Raw genomic sequence first — 20,452 nt, forward strand, 5'->3', positions numbered from 1 at the left:
GAAATAATCCAAAGGAATACTGTTTGCAAACCTGCCTCAATATTTTTTTGGAACAATCTTTATTCAGATATCAATTGGGAACAAACATGGTTGTTGCCAAGAAAGTTTTTTGTATCAAATAAAGTACGGGAAGTTTCCCTTAAAATTTTACACAGGTGTTATCCTGTAAATTCAGTATTGAACAAATATATTGCAGATATTGATCCTCTTTGTTCCTTCTGTCACATTGAACAAGAAACACTGACCCACCTTTTTTGGGAATGCTCTTTTAGCAAAATCTTTTGGTGTGACTTCAATAATTTTGTCAACAAGAAATGTAATATACTTATTCTATTGAATATTAAACATGTTCTCTTTGGTATTTCCAATTACAGTAAGTCTGGGAAAGATTATATTATAAATTTTCTTATTTTGTTAGCCAAATTTCACATACATGTTTGTAAATTTGCTAAAAACAAACCCAACCTCACTGTTTTTAGAGCTTATGTAAAAGGTTTTTTGGACTCCTTAAAAATATGCACCAATTCTAAAGCTATAAAACTTCTAACTCTAAGAGATGAAGTTGATTTATAATCTGTAATTTCCTTTGTCTGTTTCAAGGAATCTTGTGATTCTGTTACCCCAGCACCTCGAGCATACTACTGTCTGCAATTGTATATTCTTTATCTGTAAATAAAGTTTGTATTAAAAAAAAAAAAAAAAAAAAAGACCCCTTGCAACCACGTGACTCCGTTACCCAGAACCCCTTGCGTGGCGGCCATATTGGTTGGCACGCCATTTGTTGTTTTTTTTTTTTTTTTTTTTTATTTTTTTTTATTTTTTTTTTTATTGCAAATGGTACAAAATACAAAACAATGACAGGGCGAATTGTACATGCATTTTACGTTTAAATAACTTCTTAACAGAAAAAGTCATGACAGTGACCTGTCATACCATAATATGGGGCATCTTCGAGCAAGTATAAAATAATTAAAAACCATGAAATAATACAGAAACAAGACATCATAAACGTTACATTGTTTACACACCTGAATTGTGTCTGAAATAAAATTATAACAAAACTGTACAAAAGTAAAATAATAGAATAAAATAATAACAAAGGGCAATTTTATATCAAATTAAAGTTTTCCAACAAGGATGATACTTTAAGAGCGGGTTTGGAATTAGTCAGTCTCAGCGATTTATAAAATAAATCAAAGTCATTTTTCCAATGGCAAAAAGTAGGTTTTGTCTTAAAATACCTACATCTATGAATGAAAAATTTTCCCAACAGTATAAGGTAATTTACTAAATATTCAAGAGCCTTATTCTCATTTTCTAAACCAAATAAAATACTTGTTTCAGATAGTGGCGACAAAACAATGTTCTTCCAGTTAAGCCAATTTTGGAAATCTTTCCAAAATTTAAAAATTGATTCACAAAAAAAGAATAGATGTTTCAAACTCTCCACATTTCTCATGCAAAAAACACAATCTTCTGTATCAAACTTAAACTTAGATGTCAGAAATTCTTTAGTTGGATATATTTCATTGATAATTTTGAATTGCATCTCTTTCGCTTTTGGTGGCAGAGGGTAAGTTATGTAATTAGTTCTTATTTTAATGATCTGATCTGCTGTAAAGTCCTTTAGAATGTAATGTCTTCTAATTGGGTTTGGGAAAAGTTCTTTTATGAAGAAATTCCTCAACATCTTATTGTTGCATCTAATATCTTGAATCTGAATATCTTCGATCTGCAATGATCCCAGTACAGGTGAAATGTCTGAGTATAACAAAATATTTTTAACTAGGGAACTAAACGAATAGGGTATAGATTTTAACAGTTTGTTATACAGTTTTTCGGAGCAATTTATGTTGTACTGGACACAAAAACGACCAAAATCCAAAAAGTTCCCCTCTGAATCCATTAAGTGACTAACAGACCAGATGCCTTTAGCATACCACTCCCTTTCGAATACTGACTTTCTGTTGACTAATACATATCTGTTATTCCAAATAGGAATGTTGTGTGGAGTAAAATTATGTTTATAAATCAATTTCCAATACAAGAGTACTTGCTGATGAAACGCAGAAAGTTTGATTTGCAATGAATTACAACCAAAGTCACAACGTAAAAGAAAATCAATTCCTCCCATTTTTTTCAAAAATAAAATTGGGGATCATAAACCAAAAGGAATCTGTATTTTTAAGAAAACTTTTTAGCCATTTTAGTTTAAGGACCCCGTTCATTACATCAAAATCAATAACATTTAATCCTCCTTCAACCAATGATTTAACAACATCATCTTTTCTTATGTAATGGCATCTATTCCTCCAAATGAATTTCAGAAGAATATCATTAGTTCTCTTGATTAACTCCCTCGATACCGGTAGAGAAGAGGCCGGGTAAATTATTCTAGAAAGACCCTCCATTTTGGACAATAACACTCTACCAAATAAAGAAATGTCTCTCCTTAACCAGCTGTTTAAAATAGATTTACAGTTATCCAATTTCTTCACAAAGTTCAAATTCTCATTTATTTTCATATTTTTTTTGGAAATAACTATACCTAAATATTTTACCTCTGATTTAATGTTAATATTGTATAGGGATTGAAATGTTGGGTTGTGTAGTGGCAATAGTTCACATTTATTTAAATTTAGGTTTAAACCTGAAACAGAGAACTGATTTATTAACTCTAGAGCTAATTGAATTTGTCCTTCATTTTTTAAAAACAGAGTGGTATCGTCAGCTAATTGACTGATTTTAATTTGTTTATTCAACACTGAAATACCTTGGATATCACTGTTCTTAATACGAATTGAAAGAATTTCTGCAACCAGAATAAACAATAAGGGGGAGCATCCACATCCTTGTCGTATACCTCTTCTAATCTCAAACCTACGGCAAGTACCTCTTCCATAAGTAACAGAACTATTTATTCCTTTATATAAAATAGCAATCGCTTTAATAAATTTATCACCAAATCCAAAATGATGCAGAGTTTTTAGCATAAATGTGTGCTTCAAGGAATCGAATGCTTTATAAAAATCTAAAAAAAGAATAAAACCCTCTTTTTGTATCACTTCTTTATACTCTATTAAGTCTAGTACTAATCTAATATTATTGTGAATGGATCGTCCTTTCAAGAAACCTGATTGTGATTCACCAATAACTGCTGAAAGGCCTTCTTTAAGTCTAGCAGCAATAGCTCCTGAGAATATTTTATAATCAACGTTAAGCAGTGTTATCGGTCTTAAATTGTCCAACAACCTTTGATCTTTTCCAGATTTAGGAATTAAGGTTATCAGCCCCTGCTTCATACTTGCTGTCAATTCTCCATTCTCCAGACATTCCTTAATGACTTTAAAAAGGATTTCCCTAATATCAGCCCAAAAATGTTGATAAAAATTGGTTGTGAGGCCGTCTGTTCCTGGGCTTTTGTTCAGTGACATTTTGCCAATAGCTGCATCTAATTCCTCAATCCTAAATTCAGACTCACATGAACTTTTCCAGGATTCACCAATTTGTGGAATGAATTCTTTAATTAGATCAAATATTGAATCGTCATCATCTCCAAAAGAACTAGAGTCGTAAAGGGTAGAGTAAAAATTGAAAATCTCATTTTCAATGTTGGATGGATCTTTACATTCTGTTCCATTAATTAAGAGACAAGCAACTGAATTTCTTTCCTGTCTACTTTTTTCTAACTTGCAAAAATATGCTGAATTCTTTTCCCCTTCCTCTAACCATTTTGCTTTGGATCTTATGAAAGCTCCCTTAGCTTTTTCCAAATAGAGTTTATCTAGCTGATTTTGTAGCTGAATTAACCTGTCCTTATTCTGGTCATTATCATCCACTGAACCACAGTATTGGGAAATATCCCTTAGTATGTTGCTTTCATATTCTTTTCTTTTTCTCTGTAGAGTTTTACTAAAGTAAATTGAAAATTCTCTAATTTTAAATTTAATATACTCCCATTTACTTACAAAATTTTCAAATGTTTCATCCCTTTCAATACTGTGAATAATTTCCCTTGCTTTTGAACAGTAATCATTGTTAATCAATAAATTAGCATTAAATTTCCAGTAGCTTTTGTTATTATGTGATCTTGTGGAGGGTTGTAGTGTTAGGGTTATGCAGCAGTGATCTGAAAGTGGAGCTTTAGAGATGGTTACAGATGAAACAAGCCTGGATATTTCAAAACTAACAAGCCAGTAATCAATTCTAGATTTGATATTATCATTTGGTTTAAACCATGTGAACTCTTTTCTATCAGGATTTTTCTCTCTCCAGATATCAATCAGATTATTTCTAGCCATGAAATCATAGATTATCTCGTTGAGTCTTGTTCTGCCTGTTCTTGAGGGCCATCTATCATTCCATTCATCTGGACTCATATTCCAGTCTCCCCCAAACACCAAATAGCTCGTGGGATAAAGAGTTTTAAGTTCCATTATGACTTTGGTTATTTTAACCAGTAAACTTTTATTTTGCATTTCGTTATTGTATCCATAGACATTTGTAATAAAAAATAACCTATCCTCTTTTTTAACAACCACAATTAACCAATGACCTGCCACATCTGCTCTGTGTGTTAAAATCTCCCCTGAAAACTTGTTAAAGCAGATAGCAACACCAGCTGACTTATTTGAGCCATGGCTGAATAACATCCTGTCGCCCCATTGGTTAGTCCAGAACGTTTCATCCACTTCTGCTGAATGAGTTTCTTGTAATAGAAAACAGTGACAGTTTTGCCCTTTACAAAACAAAAAGAGTGCTTTTCTTTTCACAATGTCTTTGATGCCCCGAACATTTAAGAAACCGAATGAAAAAGTATTGTTCATAACGAGAACTTAAAACGCTTAGAAACACAACAATTATAAGTTGAACTGCTCACCCAACTAACAGCAGATGGCTTCCTTCCCTAACAAACCAGTGTGTCCCGTCTTTATGTCATTCTGAAAACTTATCCGTCTGCCTCTCTTAGCCGTCTCCAATCCTGCGTCCCTCAATGAAGCCGTGTGGACCTCGGAAAAAGGCTTGTTTCCCTGCGCGCCTGGCCTGCTCGATCTGTGGCCACAGCCTTCTCCTCTCCTCCAGATCTTCTTTTGGCATCATCTCAGCAAGCTGGATCCCTGCTTCCTTGCAAACTGTCGAGCCTTTGCTTCTCTTCCAGATGTCTTCTTTCACTCGTCTGTGTGTGAAGAGAATTAAGACGTGTCGTTTTCTGTTGTCGGTCTTCCTTCCAAGCCGATGCACTATGTCCACCGCCTCTTCAATTTTCCCCTTTAGGTCGGGAACAATTTTCTGGAGAATGTGGACCACTCTTGTTCGGATGTCCTCTCCCTCTCTTTCCTCCAAACCTTTGATGCGGAGACACCATCTCATTCTATATCGTTCTTGCTCTCTGACTCGTTCTGTCAACTCAGCAACTTCTTTCTTCAAGGAAACATTTTGCTCCTCTAATTTTTTCACACTTTTTTTGCAGTCCTGCACTTCTTCTGTATTAAACTGCACCGCTTTTGCTAAGCTAGCAAGCATTGTGCCACTCTGCCTCATTTGCTCCTTCATATCCACAAGCTGATTCTCCACTCTCTTTTCAAGATTTAGAATAGCTTGAAGAATGGCTTCATTTGAGACGGGAGATTCGCTTGTTTCATCTGGCTTTGTTTTCTTTCCTGTCTGAGTCTTACTTGGAGTCGGAGGAGCAGAGTTGCCTTCACGCTCCCTCTTGTTTAACTGAGACACCTCCATCGCATAGTCGTGTTCCACATTCTTGCCGACTCGGTCAAGTTTTGGCTCTCTTTCACATTCTTTAAGATCCAGTTTAAGCTTGGCAGGTTTTATGACTTTCTGAGGCTCCATGATAAACTTTTAGGCTGGAAAAGTTACCGAAGTTTGGGCAAAATTCTGGGACCTTCTGGAAAGAACGTCTGCTCAGTCCGCCATCTTAACTCCGCCCCCTGGCACGCCATTTGACGAAATGACGAGTTCTCCGAGAAGGACCTCGCTGCAGCCTTGCGGAAAGGGGCGGGGACGGACCACTGTCAGTCCCATACCTTATATGGAAATGGGATTATTGCACTCCGGAAATGAAGGGGGCGCTATTTTCATTATCACTAGTACCTTAAAGAAGCGGAGTTGAGAAGTCGATTAAAAGAAGTAGAGGTTCTTCCACTGATGTTCGGCACACGATCCATAATGCAAAACCTACGAAGTCAGCAAAAGGTATTTTTACCTTCTTAAAACTTGTTTTCACATAGTAAATCATTTTTTAGATTAGGTTTAAAATATAATTAACAGCTGTAGACAAGTGAAATTCGTAATTTATACAGCGAAGGCTAACATGTAGCATAGATAATTATTTTCCTGCAGGGCACCATTAGATGGAATTTGTTTGTTATTTTAATCACACAGATCCACGCATCTATCTATTTGCAACATATTGATGTCCCCCTTGCTCATACAATGCCGATGAGTCGCACAAGGTACAGAACCATATAGCAAAAGCTGCTATGGCTCAACATAACGGTATGTAAAGTAACACTTGAAAAATATAAAATATTTTTTTTACATGCTTATCAGTTTTCAAGTGTTTTTCTTTTATTTTTAAATGTGTTTTTGGAACATGAATGTTACATTTCTGGAAAGTCAAATATTTTTTATAAACTAACAGCTGTCATCATATGTGGGTGTAGTACCCAGATTTGATGCTCTAATAACGAGTAGCACTGCTTCAATATATTTTTAATAAGTAACTGTGCAAAAAAACAAAAACAAAAATACACACAAGTAAGAGTAACAAAGTATTTTGTGAGATGGCTATTATTAAGTCCTGTTTTACTGATCATAATGTGCGATGTAATATTGCCCATTTATTTTAGAAGACATGAATAAAAATGAAGTTATGTACACTGTTCGGCATTTTCTAACCAAAAATGAAAAATATTATTACAAGAAAACAAATTAAGGTTAGAAGAAACCTAGCATGAACAACATTTATCTGTGTATCGTGTTTTATTTTTTTGTAGGTTAAAATGTGTTCTTCATTCAGTTAAATTACACGCATTGGGTTGCGTATCAACAAATTTACTCAAGATTACAACATAAGGAAAAATAGACCTATTTTTTTTATTTTTTTTGTCAAACGTTACAGAATAATTGAGTAAATCTAATTAGTTAATACCTGCCCTTGGCTGTTTGAGCAATATCACTTTTACAATTTCAATTAATTTTTTGCAGAATATATATCTGTTAACTGGAAGCCATTGTGACTTCTAAAATTAATTGTTAAATCCTACAAAGCAGTAACAATAAAGTTAAAAAATCTACAGTGATTAATTTCAAACATGCCTTTTTTATACCAATCATTTGTATATTTCCTGATGAGTACTAACCTTTTCCTTTTATGTCAGTAGCTATTACGATTTGTCCTTAAATTTACGTTAAAGTTAAATTTACAATGTGCAAATGACACTAAAACCCTAAATGATTTAAAACAAAAATTAAATTCATTATTTGGACAGCATTTTTTATACCATTAGAGATGGAAAGGATAAGATCTTGAGCGATATAAAGTATTAACTAGCGTTTAATGCTCTTCACCATGCAGGTGCAAAGGATATCGCCAATCTTACAGGTAAGATTCACTCATAATTACGTGTCATAGCTATTCTTCTGGTATGACTGTCTTGCAATGCACCTGTTTTTTTAATTTTTTTTATTTTCAGATGCCTTTGAATGGACTTGAAGCTGTTCTCCAGGAGGTGGTACTAGCACAGGGAGACACAGCTTACCTCACCCTGGCATGCCAAGACACACCTTGGCATCGACCTTCAAGTGCTTTGAAGCCATTGTGTCTGACCCAGTTTCCGGGAAGAAGACTCACTTTGCTTGGCTGGATGGTAAGGACCTTTGAATATTTTCACTTTAAACATGCAAAATTAGATTTGAACTACGTGAAATATATTTTTTATTAACAGGTGAGATCCACTGGGATAAATTTTAAGAGTCATTCAAAGCAGAAAATCGGATTCCTTTTGGGGTCGAAACGTGTTCTTCCTGCAACCGGCCATATAAAGACTGTGTGGGCTTCACCAGAAATGGAAGGGGAGTACCCTCGTTACTACTGTGATGCCATACCCGGACGCTGCCCTGAAAGTCAATAATGAATGAATCAGTTGTTTTCCATATTTCTGTTGTCACACATTGTTCGTTTTTTTTTTTGTGTGTGTGACATGCCATTTTAAAACATTTCTGATGAAGCACATTTGCCTTTTAACTTGTGCGGTCATTCGTTTTGAGTTATTTCAATATTATGTAAATTTTTGAATGTTCTTTTTGTTGTAGCTCATTCATTCATTTAGTTTTCATAGAAATATTGTAGGTTCCAGAAAAAGTTACATTGTGGCTGTAAGATGTTCTAAAGAGAGTAGAACCAATAAAGTTATTGTAACTATACTGTAACAGCATTGTTTAACATTTTGATAATCTTGTTTTAAAAATTTGACATACAATCAAAGTTAATAACTTGCAATATTTTATATGTTTAAATAAAATGTTTCCTAAAATCTTTGAAAAATGACTGGAATCAATAGAAATTTTCTTTACAAATCCGACATACAGCTAAGTTGTTTATGTTTTACCAGTCAGAATTAGATTTTTTTTTTTGTAATAAAGCAAGCACAGAGAAAAACATTGTTCGGTTACATAGTCATATTGCAAACATATGATTAATGTATGCTGAACAAAGGTGGAGACCAGATGGAGGTGAGGAAAGCTCAGGTGAGGAGCAATTGCACACATCAAGCCGGACTTTATGAAGGGTGGAGGAGATGAGACCGCCGCCGTTAGGCTGGGACAGAGGTGCATGATCAAGTGATTCGCTGAGCAGATAAGATGAAGATAGTTATAGTTAGAATTTACACATTGGTTTAACTTAAGTAACCAGTGACTTTATTCAAAAAGGTTTTCATATAGAAAAAAAACCCTCATCCACAGCGGATCATTCTCTCTGCCGGTTACCAGCACCATGTCTACTGACGGATTCCGAGCGCCAAAGATTATTTCTTGTCAAATAAACTTTCTAAAACCTATCTCTGTGTGAGTCTTTCCAGGTTGAAGCTACATTTAAAGTTTCAAATGAATCCCTTTTGGTTTAGCAAAAAGTGGATATTTAAGGTATTTGGAGCGCAGTTTATGAATCGATTGCAATTGGTAGAATTGATGTGGAAATTCTAAATGGAATAGTGGGACACCAATCAGTTTTATGTAGAAAAGTTTCCAATGAGACATTATGGTAAACAATGATAATAGTTGAGCCAGGTCGCCTGCAAAGAAGTATATCTTAGTTTTCGGAATGCCACTTGTTAGAAGTTCAAAAGTCATTTGGTTTGTTTGTAAATTGTATTCACAATGTGAATAATAAGAGAAATATTTGGCAAATAAACAGAACAAAAGTGCACTGTAAATGGACATACTAAATTGGACAAAATTGTTGTCTAAATGTCTTACCGACCAAACCTCTTTTCTATCTAGTCCTTATTAAATAAGGCAAAGGCTATTATATTTTAGATTTGAATTTATTTATTTTAAGAGTACCATTCAAACATCAAAATCTGTTATTCGAACTTCAGCACTAGCAAGTATTTGGTTATATCTGTTTTCTTACTCAACGCTGGAGATAGGCACCAACCACCCCCGCGACCCCATAAGGGATTAAGTGGGTCAGAAAATGGATGGATGGATGTTTTCTTAATCTGCGATGGACTGGGAATCTGTCCAGGATCCACCGCAGCAGCCCTAACGATCCCACTATAGGGATAGGTGTGGATGGATAAATGTGTTGTAAATGTAATGTACATTTGTCTCTAAAATATTAATTTGATTTATGGTTGGCAAACAAATGGCGTTATTAATATTATAATTATTATAACACGGCTGGTACAGGAAATAGTGTCACTGGCGCCCCCTTAATTTCCGGAGTGGAATGGTCCCATTTCCATATAAGGTATGAGACTGACAGTGGTCCGTCCCCGCCCCCTTTCCGCAGGCTGCAGCGAGGTGTACTTGAGTTCTCCACGTATTTTTCTTCTTTAGATAATGTATCACAAGATCGTTTTAAGAGTAAGTTGATGGTTGATGATATCAGATTGCCAGATCCACACAGCAAAAGCCTGAAGGGACGGAGCGAGTCTGTGAAATGCTGGCCAAGGGTTTCGTACCGCGACACAGCTGCTTTATAAACACGCAGGCCAGTACGGACAAGAGAGCACGAAAGCCCCTGAAACCACTGGACGGCTGCAATTATTTTATATCAGGAAAAAGGCTCCATCAAACGCCCGCGACGCCATGAGGGATTAAGAGGGTCAGAAAATGGATGGATGTATGTTCAGACATGTTTGTGCAACAGCACAAAGCAGAGAGGAAGACCCGCCCGGTAGGTTAAAAAAACATCACTCACTACGGATTATTTTGGTGTTTTTGTCTTGTTAAAATGGGTGGGGGTGTCGGCGACATTGCAGCGTAAACACAGAAGTACTAGCGCCCATGAACGGGCGGAGGGGAGGTGGCGATCGTTACACTGGCCGGAGAGCCGCCGCTGTCCGGAGCAGCAGGAAGCGGGTGCTGCTCCGGACAGCGGCGGAGGCAGCAGCCGCGGTGGCTCTCCGGCCCGTGTAGCGCTACACGGGCCGGAGAGCCACCGCGGCTGCTGCCTCCGCCGCAGCCGGAGAGCCACCGCTGTCTGAAGCAGCAACAGCTACACGGGCCGGAGAAGCCGCTGTTGCTGCTTCAGACAGCGGCGGAGGGGAGGTAGCTATCGCTACACGGGCCGCTTCTCCGGCCCGTGTAGCGATAGCTACCTCCCCTCCGCCGCTATTTAAGTAGAACAATGACTAGAGCAGAATTAAGTTGTAATTTACCGGAGATGAAGTGTAGACTGCAAATTCTCTCGTAGTATGATCGCTCCCCCAGTCCATTGGGAGTGTCTGCCTGCGCTCTTTTCATTGAAAATATCCAATTCTTTCTTCTTTCCTCATCCTTCGGTAAACGACAGAAACGTACATCCAACGATTTGGAATGCCTCTCTGTGCAACCGGGAGCGCAACAAGTCGTAGGCATTGCTTAGATTCCAAAAATAAACTAACTAAAAGTACGCTCTAAATCACCCGTTTTGTCATGTAGTAGATGGGCTGTCAGGCTAGCCTGCCCACCAAGATGGAGGCGCGCACCCCCGATCACGTGACTGTGACGTCAGATGCAAGATGTCTTCTCTTGATCTCAGTCGTTTTTGGTGATTGGATATAGGGCAACTTATTAATGTCATGTTCATCAGATACGGGCTCGTGCTTTCGTTTCTGGGCAGCATTTATTCGCTTCCTGTCGGTAAATCGGCGATAACAGGTCGGGTGGTAGCCAATGTGGCTTGGTATATCATCAAATTCGAAGGAGAGGAGGGGAAGCGCGTTATCGGCAATCGTCCGTTCATCGCCGGCTAAATCAGCCCAAACACGGCAAAAACTACGAAAAGTTTCCCACCTCGTTTGAGTAAATGGTTCTGTGTGTTCTCCGTCATTCCCGGCAACATGCAAAAGGCATTCACATTCCATATTTACAATGTTTCCGCTGGATTTTCTTCCTATCCCGAATAAACACATTTGTTTACTATGAGCGCCGCCATGTTGTTTGATGACGTCACGACCTACTTAGGTCACCTGATTGGTTAAGCAGCGGCCGGTCGCGACCTAAATATTACGACATTTTCTCGTCTTAAACTGGCTGTAACTTGCCTTGTGCGCGATTTTGTGTGGAGAACTTTTTATTCTAGGCATTTGAATATATGATCTATCATTTAAGACAATAATAGAGTAGTTCCACGAATACAGGAACGAAAGTGAACGCTACAGTTTTCAGCTACCGGCCTATATGGTCAACTATATATTTTCTCCTTCTGTTACAATTTTTAATCGATACGTTTTTACTGTTAGCCGAAGAACTGGCACTTCTTCATGGCCGTTAACTTGTTGCCAGGCAACAAGGCGATGGTTTTGCATAGCACTCTGGGTAATATAGTTCTTCATTAAAACTATCAAATCGGAGACTTAAACTGGATAAAACCTGTATAAATGAAGTATATACAATGATGGGACTCTTGATAAAACATTATAAATATATATTTTTTTGTTTTTAGGTTTGATTTATGATGTTTTAGTTCGTCTTGTGATTTCGCTCCCTCAGTGGTAAAGTCCACCCCCCCACACACACAGCCTAATGGAACAGTCCACTTTAAGTCTTGGAACGAACCTTCCGAACTTTTCTCATTTTGTCTTCCATCGAAGATAGCCGACATTTCCAAATTTCCGTTGAAGTCAATACCACGACGAAAACATGGTAAGAGTAGTTTTAAAGGTTTAAGGAGAGTTTTATTGGAATGTAAGCTTATAGAGTTATTTCAGGGAAGATGAACCGGTTGTTCATTGTGTCAAAAACGACAGTTTTAACTCCGCAGAAGCGTAGCGAAGAAGATTTTAGTTCACTTACTGATTTTTCCTGACGTCTTTAGGCACAAAAATACTTAGTCAGACTTTATTCAATAAATTATTTTCGTTCAGCTGCACATTAACGGTGCACATTTGAGCTAAATTACGTTTCACTGCTCCCGAGTAGAAAGAGAACCATAAATATCGATACGGTATAAAATAATTGAAAGTATAACATATAATAAGGAGAAAATTTCGTCATTTTTAGGTTTATCTGGGCTTTTTTTCTGAAGACTGCTTTAATATTCACCGTTATTGCCGTTAGTCAGTCTTTGTGCCTTTTTAAAACTGATCCAACGTCTCTAACGGTTTTAGTTCCCGCCGTTGATCCAAACGGTCGCGATGCCAGTCACGTGATCAGGGAACCCGTTTGAAAAACGCAGAACTCGGAGAACCCAAATGGATTTCCCTTTAAAGTTCTGCTGCTGCTTGATTAACACCGGTTCTGTCTCCACCGGTATCCATGTTCTGCCTAAGCAACAACTTTGGACCAGCGGACAGAACCGGCTGACTGAGCTGGGGGCGGGTTTAGTCGGACTCGGACCCCCCCCCCCCCCCCCAATAAAAATGATCATGGTTTTTATGTTATTTTATCATTTCAATTTCCCCACTGAGGAAGAATAAATCATGATTTGCATTCTAGAGAAAGAGGAAATGCAGCCAGGAGCCAATCAGGGTCATGTGTGGCTCCAGGTCATTTCAGGCTGAAATGTCCCAAAGTTAGCTGGCATGGAAAGCACATTTCAGGCCATCTTTGCTAAGAAGTCATTTGTTTTGTGGCTTTTTTCTCTGCCACCAGCTTAAGAAATCCCCGTCATCTTCAGAAAATCTGATGAAAAATAGAAATTCTGCTGCAAATGAAAGAAAAAGATGGTTTATTTCTGTCCCTGTTCTAGTAAAGATGAGCAGCTCAACCTTGTCATGGAAACCACACCATTAGCACACATTAGCTAATTGAAGTATTTTGCAGCATTTTTAGTTATTTTGCGATCATCGTTTTTAAAAACCAGCTGAAAGCCGTTTGATCTTTTAACTTTCCTTCCTTCCTCCTCCAGCGTGAGTGCATCTCCGTCCACGTGGGCCAGGCCGGCGTCCAGATCGGGAACGCCTGCTGGGAACTCTACTGCCTTGAACATTAATAATGCTCATGTCTTATTTTCCACAGTTGACAGGCTAACAAATCCTCCTGTGTCAGTGACTTCCGAACTCCACTCCACCAGGGCCTGCAACGAATTTGCTAACTTCTTTACTGAAAAAATCCTAAAAATTAGAGGATCACTTTGTACTACCATATCAACACCAGAACCAATGCTTTATTCAGCTGGAACTATTTCTGACAAAATGTCCCATTTCAGCGAAATAAACCACATAAGCTTAGAGCAGATCATTCAGCAGTTAAGTTCCTCCTCCAGCTGCCTTGATGTTCTACCCACAGCTTTCTTTAAAAAAGTTTTACCTGTAATAGCGTCTGATTTGACTCAGATAATAAACGCGTCCCTTCTGTCAGGTGTTTTCCCCCAGTCCCTAAAAACAGCAATTATCAAACCACTGCTGAAAAAGAACAATTTAGACAAACTTCTACTCCAGAACTACAGGCCCATCTCAAACCTCCCCTTTATCAGTAAGATTATTGAAAAAGTTGTATTTCAACAATTAAACACCTTCTTAACAACGACCAGCCGCTTTGATGGTTTCCAGTCAGGTTTCCGTGCTCACCACAGTACAGAGACCGCCCTTATCAAGGTTTTTAATGACATCCATATAAATACAGACTGTGGAAGAACCACCGTGCTGGTACTATTGGACCTTAGTGCAGCATTTGATACTGTTGATCACTCCATTCTGTTAGAACGCCTGGAGAACTGGGTCGGCCTCTCTGCTACAGCTCTCCACTGGTTTAAATCCTACTTAAAGGACAGGGACTTTTTTGTATCAGTAGGTAACTTTACATCGAAGATTACAAAAATCACATGTGGGGTTCCCCAAGGGTCCATCCTGGGTCCCCTCCTCTTCAATATCTACATGCTCCCTCTAGCCCAGATAATAAAAAATAACAACATCAGCTACCATAACTATGCAGACGACACACAGCTCTACATCACCATGTCACCAGGTGACTATGAACCAATTCAAGCACTGAGTAAATGCCTAGAAGAAATCAATGCATGGATGTGTCAAAATTTTCTTCAGTTGAACAAAAACAAAACAGAAGTAATAATATTTGGACCAATAGAGGAGAGATCAAAAGTTAGGTCACAGCTTCAGTCGCTTCAGCTAAAAACCACTGATCAGGCCCGAAATCTGGGAGTAGTGATGGACCCAGACCTGAACCTCCAAAAGCATCTAAAGACAATTACAAGGTCAGCTTTCTACCACCTGAAGAACATTTCTAGGATTAAAGGACTGATGTCTCAGCAGGATCTGGAAAAACTAATCCATGCGTTTATTTTTAGTAGAATTGATTACTGCAACGGTGTTTTTACAGGTCTGCCTAAAAAGTGGATCAGACAGCTGCAGCTGATCCAGAACGCTGCTGCCCGCGTTCTCACTAAGACTAAGAAAGTAGAGCACATAACCCCAGTTCTAAAGTCCTTACACTGGCTCCCTGTATCTCAGAGAATAGACTTTAAAATACTTCTGTTAGTCTATAAATCTCTAAATGGCTTAGCACCTAAATACATCACAGACTTGTTATCAGCGTATAAACCCTCCAGACCACTCAGGTCTTCTGGCTCCAGCCTACTCTGCATACCTAGAACCAGAACTAAACAAGGAGAAGCAGCATTTAGTTCCTATGCTCCACTTATCTGGAACAAACTTCCTGAAAACTGTAAAAGTGCAGAAAGCCTGAGTTCCTTTAAATCAAGATTAAAAACACATTTGTTTAGAATTGCCTTTGAATGTTCAAGTTAAAATGTTTTACTGTTTTCAAATGTTCTTTTTTGTTTCTACACTATCCCTACTTGCTTTTATTCTGTTTTATTTTCCAATATTTTAATCATGTAAAGCACTTTGCATTGTCTCTGTACTGAATTGTGCTATATAAATAAATTTGCCTTGCCTTGCCTTGCCTTGAACACGGGATCCAGCCGGACGGCCAGATGCCGAGCGACGTGACCATCGGAGGAGGAGACGACTTGTTCAACACCTTCTTCAGTGAGACCGAGGCGGGGAAGCACGTCCCCAGAGCCGTCTTTGTGGACCTGGAGCCCACCATCATCGGTGAGTAGCATCTTTTTTGGCCTCAGTCGTAACCGAAGCCACTAAATTGTTGATTAAAACGAGCGTCTCTCCTCAGATGAAGTGCGCACCGGCACCTACAGGCAGCTGTTCCACCCCGAGCAGCTGATCACCGGGAAGGAGGACTCCGCTTACAACTACGCCCGGGGACACTACACCATCGGGAAGGAGATGATTGACCCGGTTCTGCACAGGATCCGCAAAATGGTGGGTAGACGCGTGTGTGTGTGAGGACCATGTTAACTGGTTCTGGTGAGCGTGAGTTGAATAATGCAGCTGCCTCTGAAGTGGGCTGAGAAACGTTCTGAAGCCTCCATCTTGGTTGTGTGTCCTCAGGCGGACCAGTGCACCGGGCTTCAGGGCTTCCTGGTCTTCCACAGCTTCGGTGGAGGAACCGGCTCCGGTTTCACCTCCCTGCTGATGGAGCACCTGTCCGTGGACTACGGCAAGAAGTCCAAGCTGGAGTTCGCCGTCTACCCGGCGCCTCAGGTGTCTACGGCCGTGGTGGAGCCCTACAACACCATCCTCACCACCCACACCACCCTGGAGCACTCGGACTGCGTCTTCATGGTGGACAACGAGGCCATCTTCGACATCTGCCGCAGGAACCTGGACATCGGCCGTCCCACCTACACCAACCTGAACAGGCTGATCAGCCAGATCGTGTCCTCCATCACCGCGTCTCTGCGCTTCGACGGCGCTCTGAACGTGGACCTGACTGAGTTCCAGACCAACCTGGTGCCGTACCCCCGGATCCACTTCCCCCTGGCCACCTACGCCCCGGTCATCTCCGCCGAGAAGGCGTACCACGAGCAGCTGACTGTGGCCGAGATCACCAACGCCTGCTTCGATCCGGCCAACCAGATGGTGAAGTGCGACCCTCGCCACGGCAAGTACATGGCGTGCTGCCTGCTGTACCGTGGCGACGTGGTGCCCAAAGACGTCAACGCCGCCATCGCCGCCATCAAGACCAAGCGCAGAATCCAGTTCGTGGACTGGTGTCCCACCGGCTTCAAGGTGGGCATCAACTACCAGCCTCCCACGGTGGTTCCTGGAGGAGATCTGGCCAAGGTGCAGAGGGCCGTGTGCATGCTCAGCAACACCACGGCCATCGCCGAGGCCTGGGCCCGGCTCAACCACAAGTTTGACCTCATGTACGCCAAGAGGGCCTTCGTCCACTGGTACGTGGGCGAGGGCATGGAGGAGGGGGAGTTCTCCGAGGCCCGCGAGGACATGGCCGCCCTGGAGAAGGACTACGAGGAGGTGGGGGTCGACTCCATCGAGGGAGAAGATGAGGAGGGGGAGGAGTACTAGACGGGCCGGCCGGTCCAAAGCCTCCGTGTTTTCCTTTCAGTCTGTTCAAGCAAAAGTCACCAAAGTCTTTCTTTCTCTTCCTCTGAGCTTCATCCGCTCACACGTTGTTTAACAAAAAGTTTTATTAACATTTTAAATTCTTTTAAGGTAAGAAAGTTCTGCATTTTACCTGTAAATTCTCCCTGTGGCTCTTGAGCAAGGCAGCAGCAACAGAAAAATCTATTTCATCTTAATCTGTCCTCAAGGTCCAGTGGAATAAAAGCAAAAAAATATTAAGTCTCCTTTGTCGCTCTTTATTGAAGTTTGTCCAACTGAAAGTCTCCTTTGAAGCAGCAGCGCTGTCTAACTTTTAGCCACCAGGGGGCGCTGGACCTGCAACTTGCTGCTCTATAAATAGAAAGTCTATGGAGCAGCAGCTTAAGAAGTCATGGAGTTATTTAGAAAGACGAGGCCTCGTTCTCCTTCTGGATTAAATCCTCCATCAGAACCAGAACTTGGTTCTGATGGAGGATTTTCAGCAGTTCTGGACTGGACAGGGAGCCAGAGGAGTTGGTTTAAGATGTAAACTTCAACTAAAGTGACCATTTCTGCCAAAAACTCAAATATCCTGCCAGAATGAGGTCGTAAGCTTGTCTATGAAGAAAGAAAGCACTAGTGTGGCTGTATGTACTGTATATTACTGTATCTGTGTAGGAATCAGAGAAAATCTCCCAGATTTAACACCTCAGCAGCTAATTCTTCCTAAAATGAATTTCAGGAATACGTTGCAGAATCAACGCATCCAGGAAAATAAAACTAATTACATCTATGTTCATGCTGGGTGTATATAAACTCCTAAACAGCACTGGGCGTCACATTTCTAAAGACGTCCAGATCCGTCGTAACACGGAGCGATACGCAGACTTTCCTTCATCTTCATCTTCATCTGCAGCTTCTAAACCCAGACTAAGACTCTCTGTTGCCCATGTAACGTCTGGCAGAAACAAGAATAGCCGTGGATAACCCAAAAGGAGCAGATGGCTTCCTGTAAAACAAAATAAATCCTGCAATGAAACAAAGATCCGTGTTTAATAATAAGACCCAGTCATCATTGGATGTTGGCAAAGTCCTGGAAAATTAGGGAAATTAAGCTGCACATGCAGGACACATTTATTAGGGAACGATGTGTAATAAAAACAAACTACCAAACAACTTACAGGTAAAATAACTCATTTGCGTTAATCTGACACTGAAAATGTGGAAAAAGTCCAGCCTTGTTTTTAGGTTTAGGTTTTTACAATTATTTGCTCCCTTCTCCAGTTTGTCCAATTTGACCTTTTCTTGCGCTCACTTCAGCTCTATAGATCTATACAGTTTAGCTATAGACTTCAGGTCTCACTATTTTTGCTGATAAGACCTGAAAACTGCTCATTTTCAGTTTACTGGCGGAGACAAACCAGATCTAGAGTTTATATTGGCTTTATGATGCCAGGCAGTCAAACTACGGAGGAGGGACAGGCCCACAGCACAGACCATCCGTCACAGTGAACAGCAGTCAAACGTTACTTTTCCTACATATTCATCCTCCGTTTGTTGCTAAAAACCTCCATCTTAGTCTCATCTGATCTCATGTTTACATTTGTGATGGTCGCGCCTCCCAACGAGGCTTGTTAGTGAAGTCTAATGTTGAGACTTGGTGACTTTAAAATGCAGCTTTTTTCCTCCTCCTTCCCAGTTTTCCATAATGTGACTGCAGGCATGATAAATATAGATCCGTCGCATCATATGCACACCGCAAGGAAACAATTAAAAGCTCCTAGAAGTTCGGATCACCTTACAAAAATGTACGTTTAAAAAATGCTTCATAAGGGATTGGTAGGTGCGCCAACATTCATGCCACCTGTAACCCGTTTAAAACATTTTCCCCCTCTATTACATAAATCCAATCACCTTTAACGAGGAATTTTAGTCTTTTGCTTTTAAATGATTCCACTGCAATAAAAGCTGAGTTTATATTAAAGCGTTTTATATAAATATTATCCTTGGCAGGGATGGCAATGAAAATATCTGCATCTGTAATTCTGTTTATGGATATTTGAGTTTACCTGGTTTCTGTTTAGGCGTATAAGATGTGGGTACAAGCAGGTAGACCAAGAGATGGAACTCTCCTAGAATATAAAAAAATCACCAGTGCAAAGTTTAAGTATGCCATTCGATACATTTCCACATGTGAGCAGAACATGAGCAGAACATGAGAGCAGACTCCATGGCTATTCTGCCTTATTTACCTGTGTAAAAAGTGAACCCTACGGCTTGGGAAACATTGCTAAGAGTGATGCGATTATAATAAGCCCTTGTGAAGTCCAGCAGGCTATAGCGTATTTGTGTGAGAATAAGGCGACGGGTTCTGATAGCATTACAGCAGAACATCTGAAATATGCTAGCCAAAAAGTGGCTGTGCTGCTTGCAATGTGTTTCTCTGGGTTTATGAGCCATGGGCAGTTGCCTGATTCCCTATTATCTGTTACCCTTGTGCCGGTAATTAAGGACAAAACTAGTAAGGTTGGTAGCCTATGGAGCCAGATGGATCTGGATATTCACAAATGTACATATGTAATTCATACATGCACAGGACAAGATCCATGCAAGCACTTGTACTGTGTGTGCGTGGATTTTTTTTTGTGCATTTGTGGATTTTTTTGTGCTTGCATGAATCGGGCTGTGCATGCATGGATCTTGTCCTGTGCATGTATGAATCACATATGTGCATTTGTGAAGCCTTAATAACTACAGACCAATAGCTTTAGCTAGTGTGATATCTAAAGTATTAGAAAAAATCTTGCTTGGTCAGCTCAATCAGTTTATTAGTACAACAGATCATTAATTTGGTTTCAAAGCCAAGTTGGATACTGATTTCTGTATTTATGGCCTGAAAGAGGCAGCAAGAGCATATCTAAGAAAAAATTAATCTGTGTTAATTGGGTTCATTGATGCCTCTAAGGCCTTTGATCGTGTCAATCACTACAAGTTATTTGACGAAATTAAAACAGCGAGGGGTTCCAGATATTTTCATACGAATTTTAGTTTACTGGTATGCTAAGCAGAAAATGCATGTAAAATGGGGCAATAACATCTCTGCTTTTTTTAGAGTGAGCAACGATGTGCGTCAGGGTGGGCTTCTTTCACCTGCCTTGTTTAACTTCTACATGGAGGACCTGTCAAAAGAAATGAACCTCTGTAAAACAGGATGTATGATCGGCGATACTTTGGTCAATCACTTCATGTCTGCTGATGACCTGGCTGTCCTCTCGCCACTTGTGAGAAATCTGATATACAGGTTTATGTGTCGTTTGGGCAGCTCATTGAATAGTCTTATTGTAATGTTTTCACATCCCTCT

At 39.9% G+C, this 20,452-nt stretch overlaps 1 protein-coding gene and 1 long non-coding RNA gene across 3 annotated transcripts; both read left to right on the forward strand.

Moving 5' to 3' along the window:
* The first annotated feature begins 5,971 nt into the window (after window positions 1-5,971).
* Window positions 5,972-8,566, forward strand: LOC118562970. The gene is made up of 5 exons (XR_004930923.1): window positions 5,972-6,210; window positions 6,400-6,513; window positions 7,595-7,621; window positions 7,713-7,886; window positions 7,965-8,566. It is a non-coding gene; the product is annotated as an uncharacterized LOC118562970 (long non-coding RNA).
* Window positions 8,567-10,404: 1,838 nt separating this feature from the next.
* Window positions 10,405-17,356, forward strand: LOC118562969 (tubulin alpha-1B chain-like). 2 transcript variants are annotated; one of them, XM_036136344.1, is made up of 5 exons: window positions 12,168-12,372; window positions 13,577-13,655; window positions 15,600-15,743; window positions 15,820-15,968; window positions 16,098-17,356. In XM_036136344.1, exons 1-5 carry the CDS (start codon window positions 12,370-12,372, stop codon window positions 17,073-17,075), a joined length of 1,353 nt encoding a protein of 450 aa, XP_035992237.1. In that variant the 5' UTR covers window positions 12,168-12,369; the 3' UTR covers window positions 17,076-17,356. The 2 variants fall into 2 exon arrangements, with proteins under 2 accessions (XP_035992238.1, XP_035992237.1); XM_036136345.1 differs by lacking the exons at window positions 12,168-12,372; window positions 13,577-13,655 and adding an exon at window positions 10,405-10,420 and having other exon boundaries at window positions 15,611-15,743.
* The last annotated feature ends 3,096 nt before the right edge of the window (window positions 17,357-20,452 follow it).

The sequence above is a fragment of the Fundulus heteroclitus genome, chromosome 4 (assembly GCF_011125445.2).
Source record: "Fundulus heteroclitus isolate FHET01 chromosome 4, MU-UCD_Fhet_4.1, whole genome shotgun sequence".
Taxonomy (NCBI): domain Eukaryota; kingdom Metazoa; phylum Chordata; class Actinopteri; order Cyprinodontiformes; family Fundulidae; genus Fundulus; species Fundulus heteroclitus.

Bases quoted from the DNA above. Each gene is read 5' to 3' on its own strand.
- LOC118562969 (XM_036136344.1), top strand. The intron at 13,656-15,599 runs ATTAATAATGCT...CTTGCCTTGAAC, and splicing joins GGAACTCTACTGCCTTGAAC to ACGGGATCCAGCCGGACGGC. The intron at 15,969-16,097 runs GTGGGTAGACGC...GTGTGTCCTCAG, and splicing joins TGCACAGGATCCGCAAAATG to GCGGACCAGTGCACCGGGCT.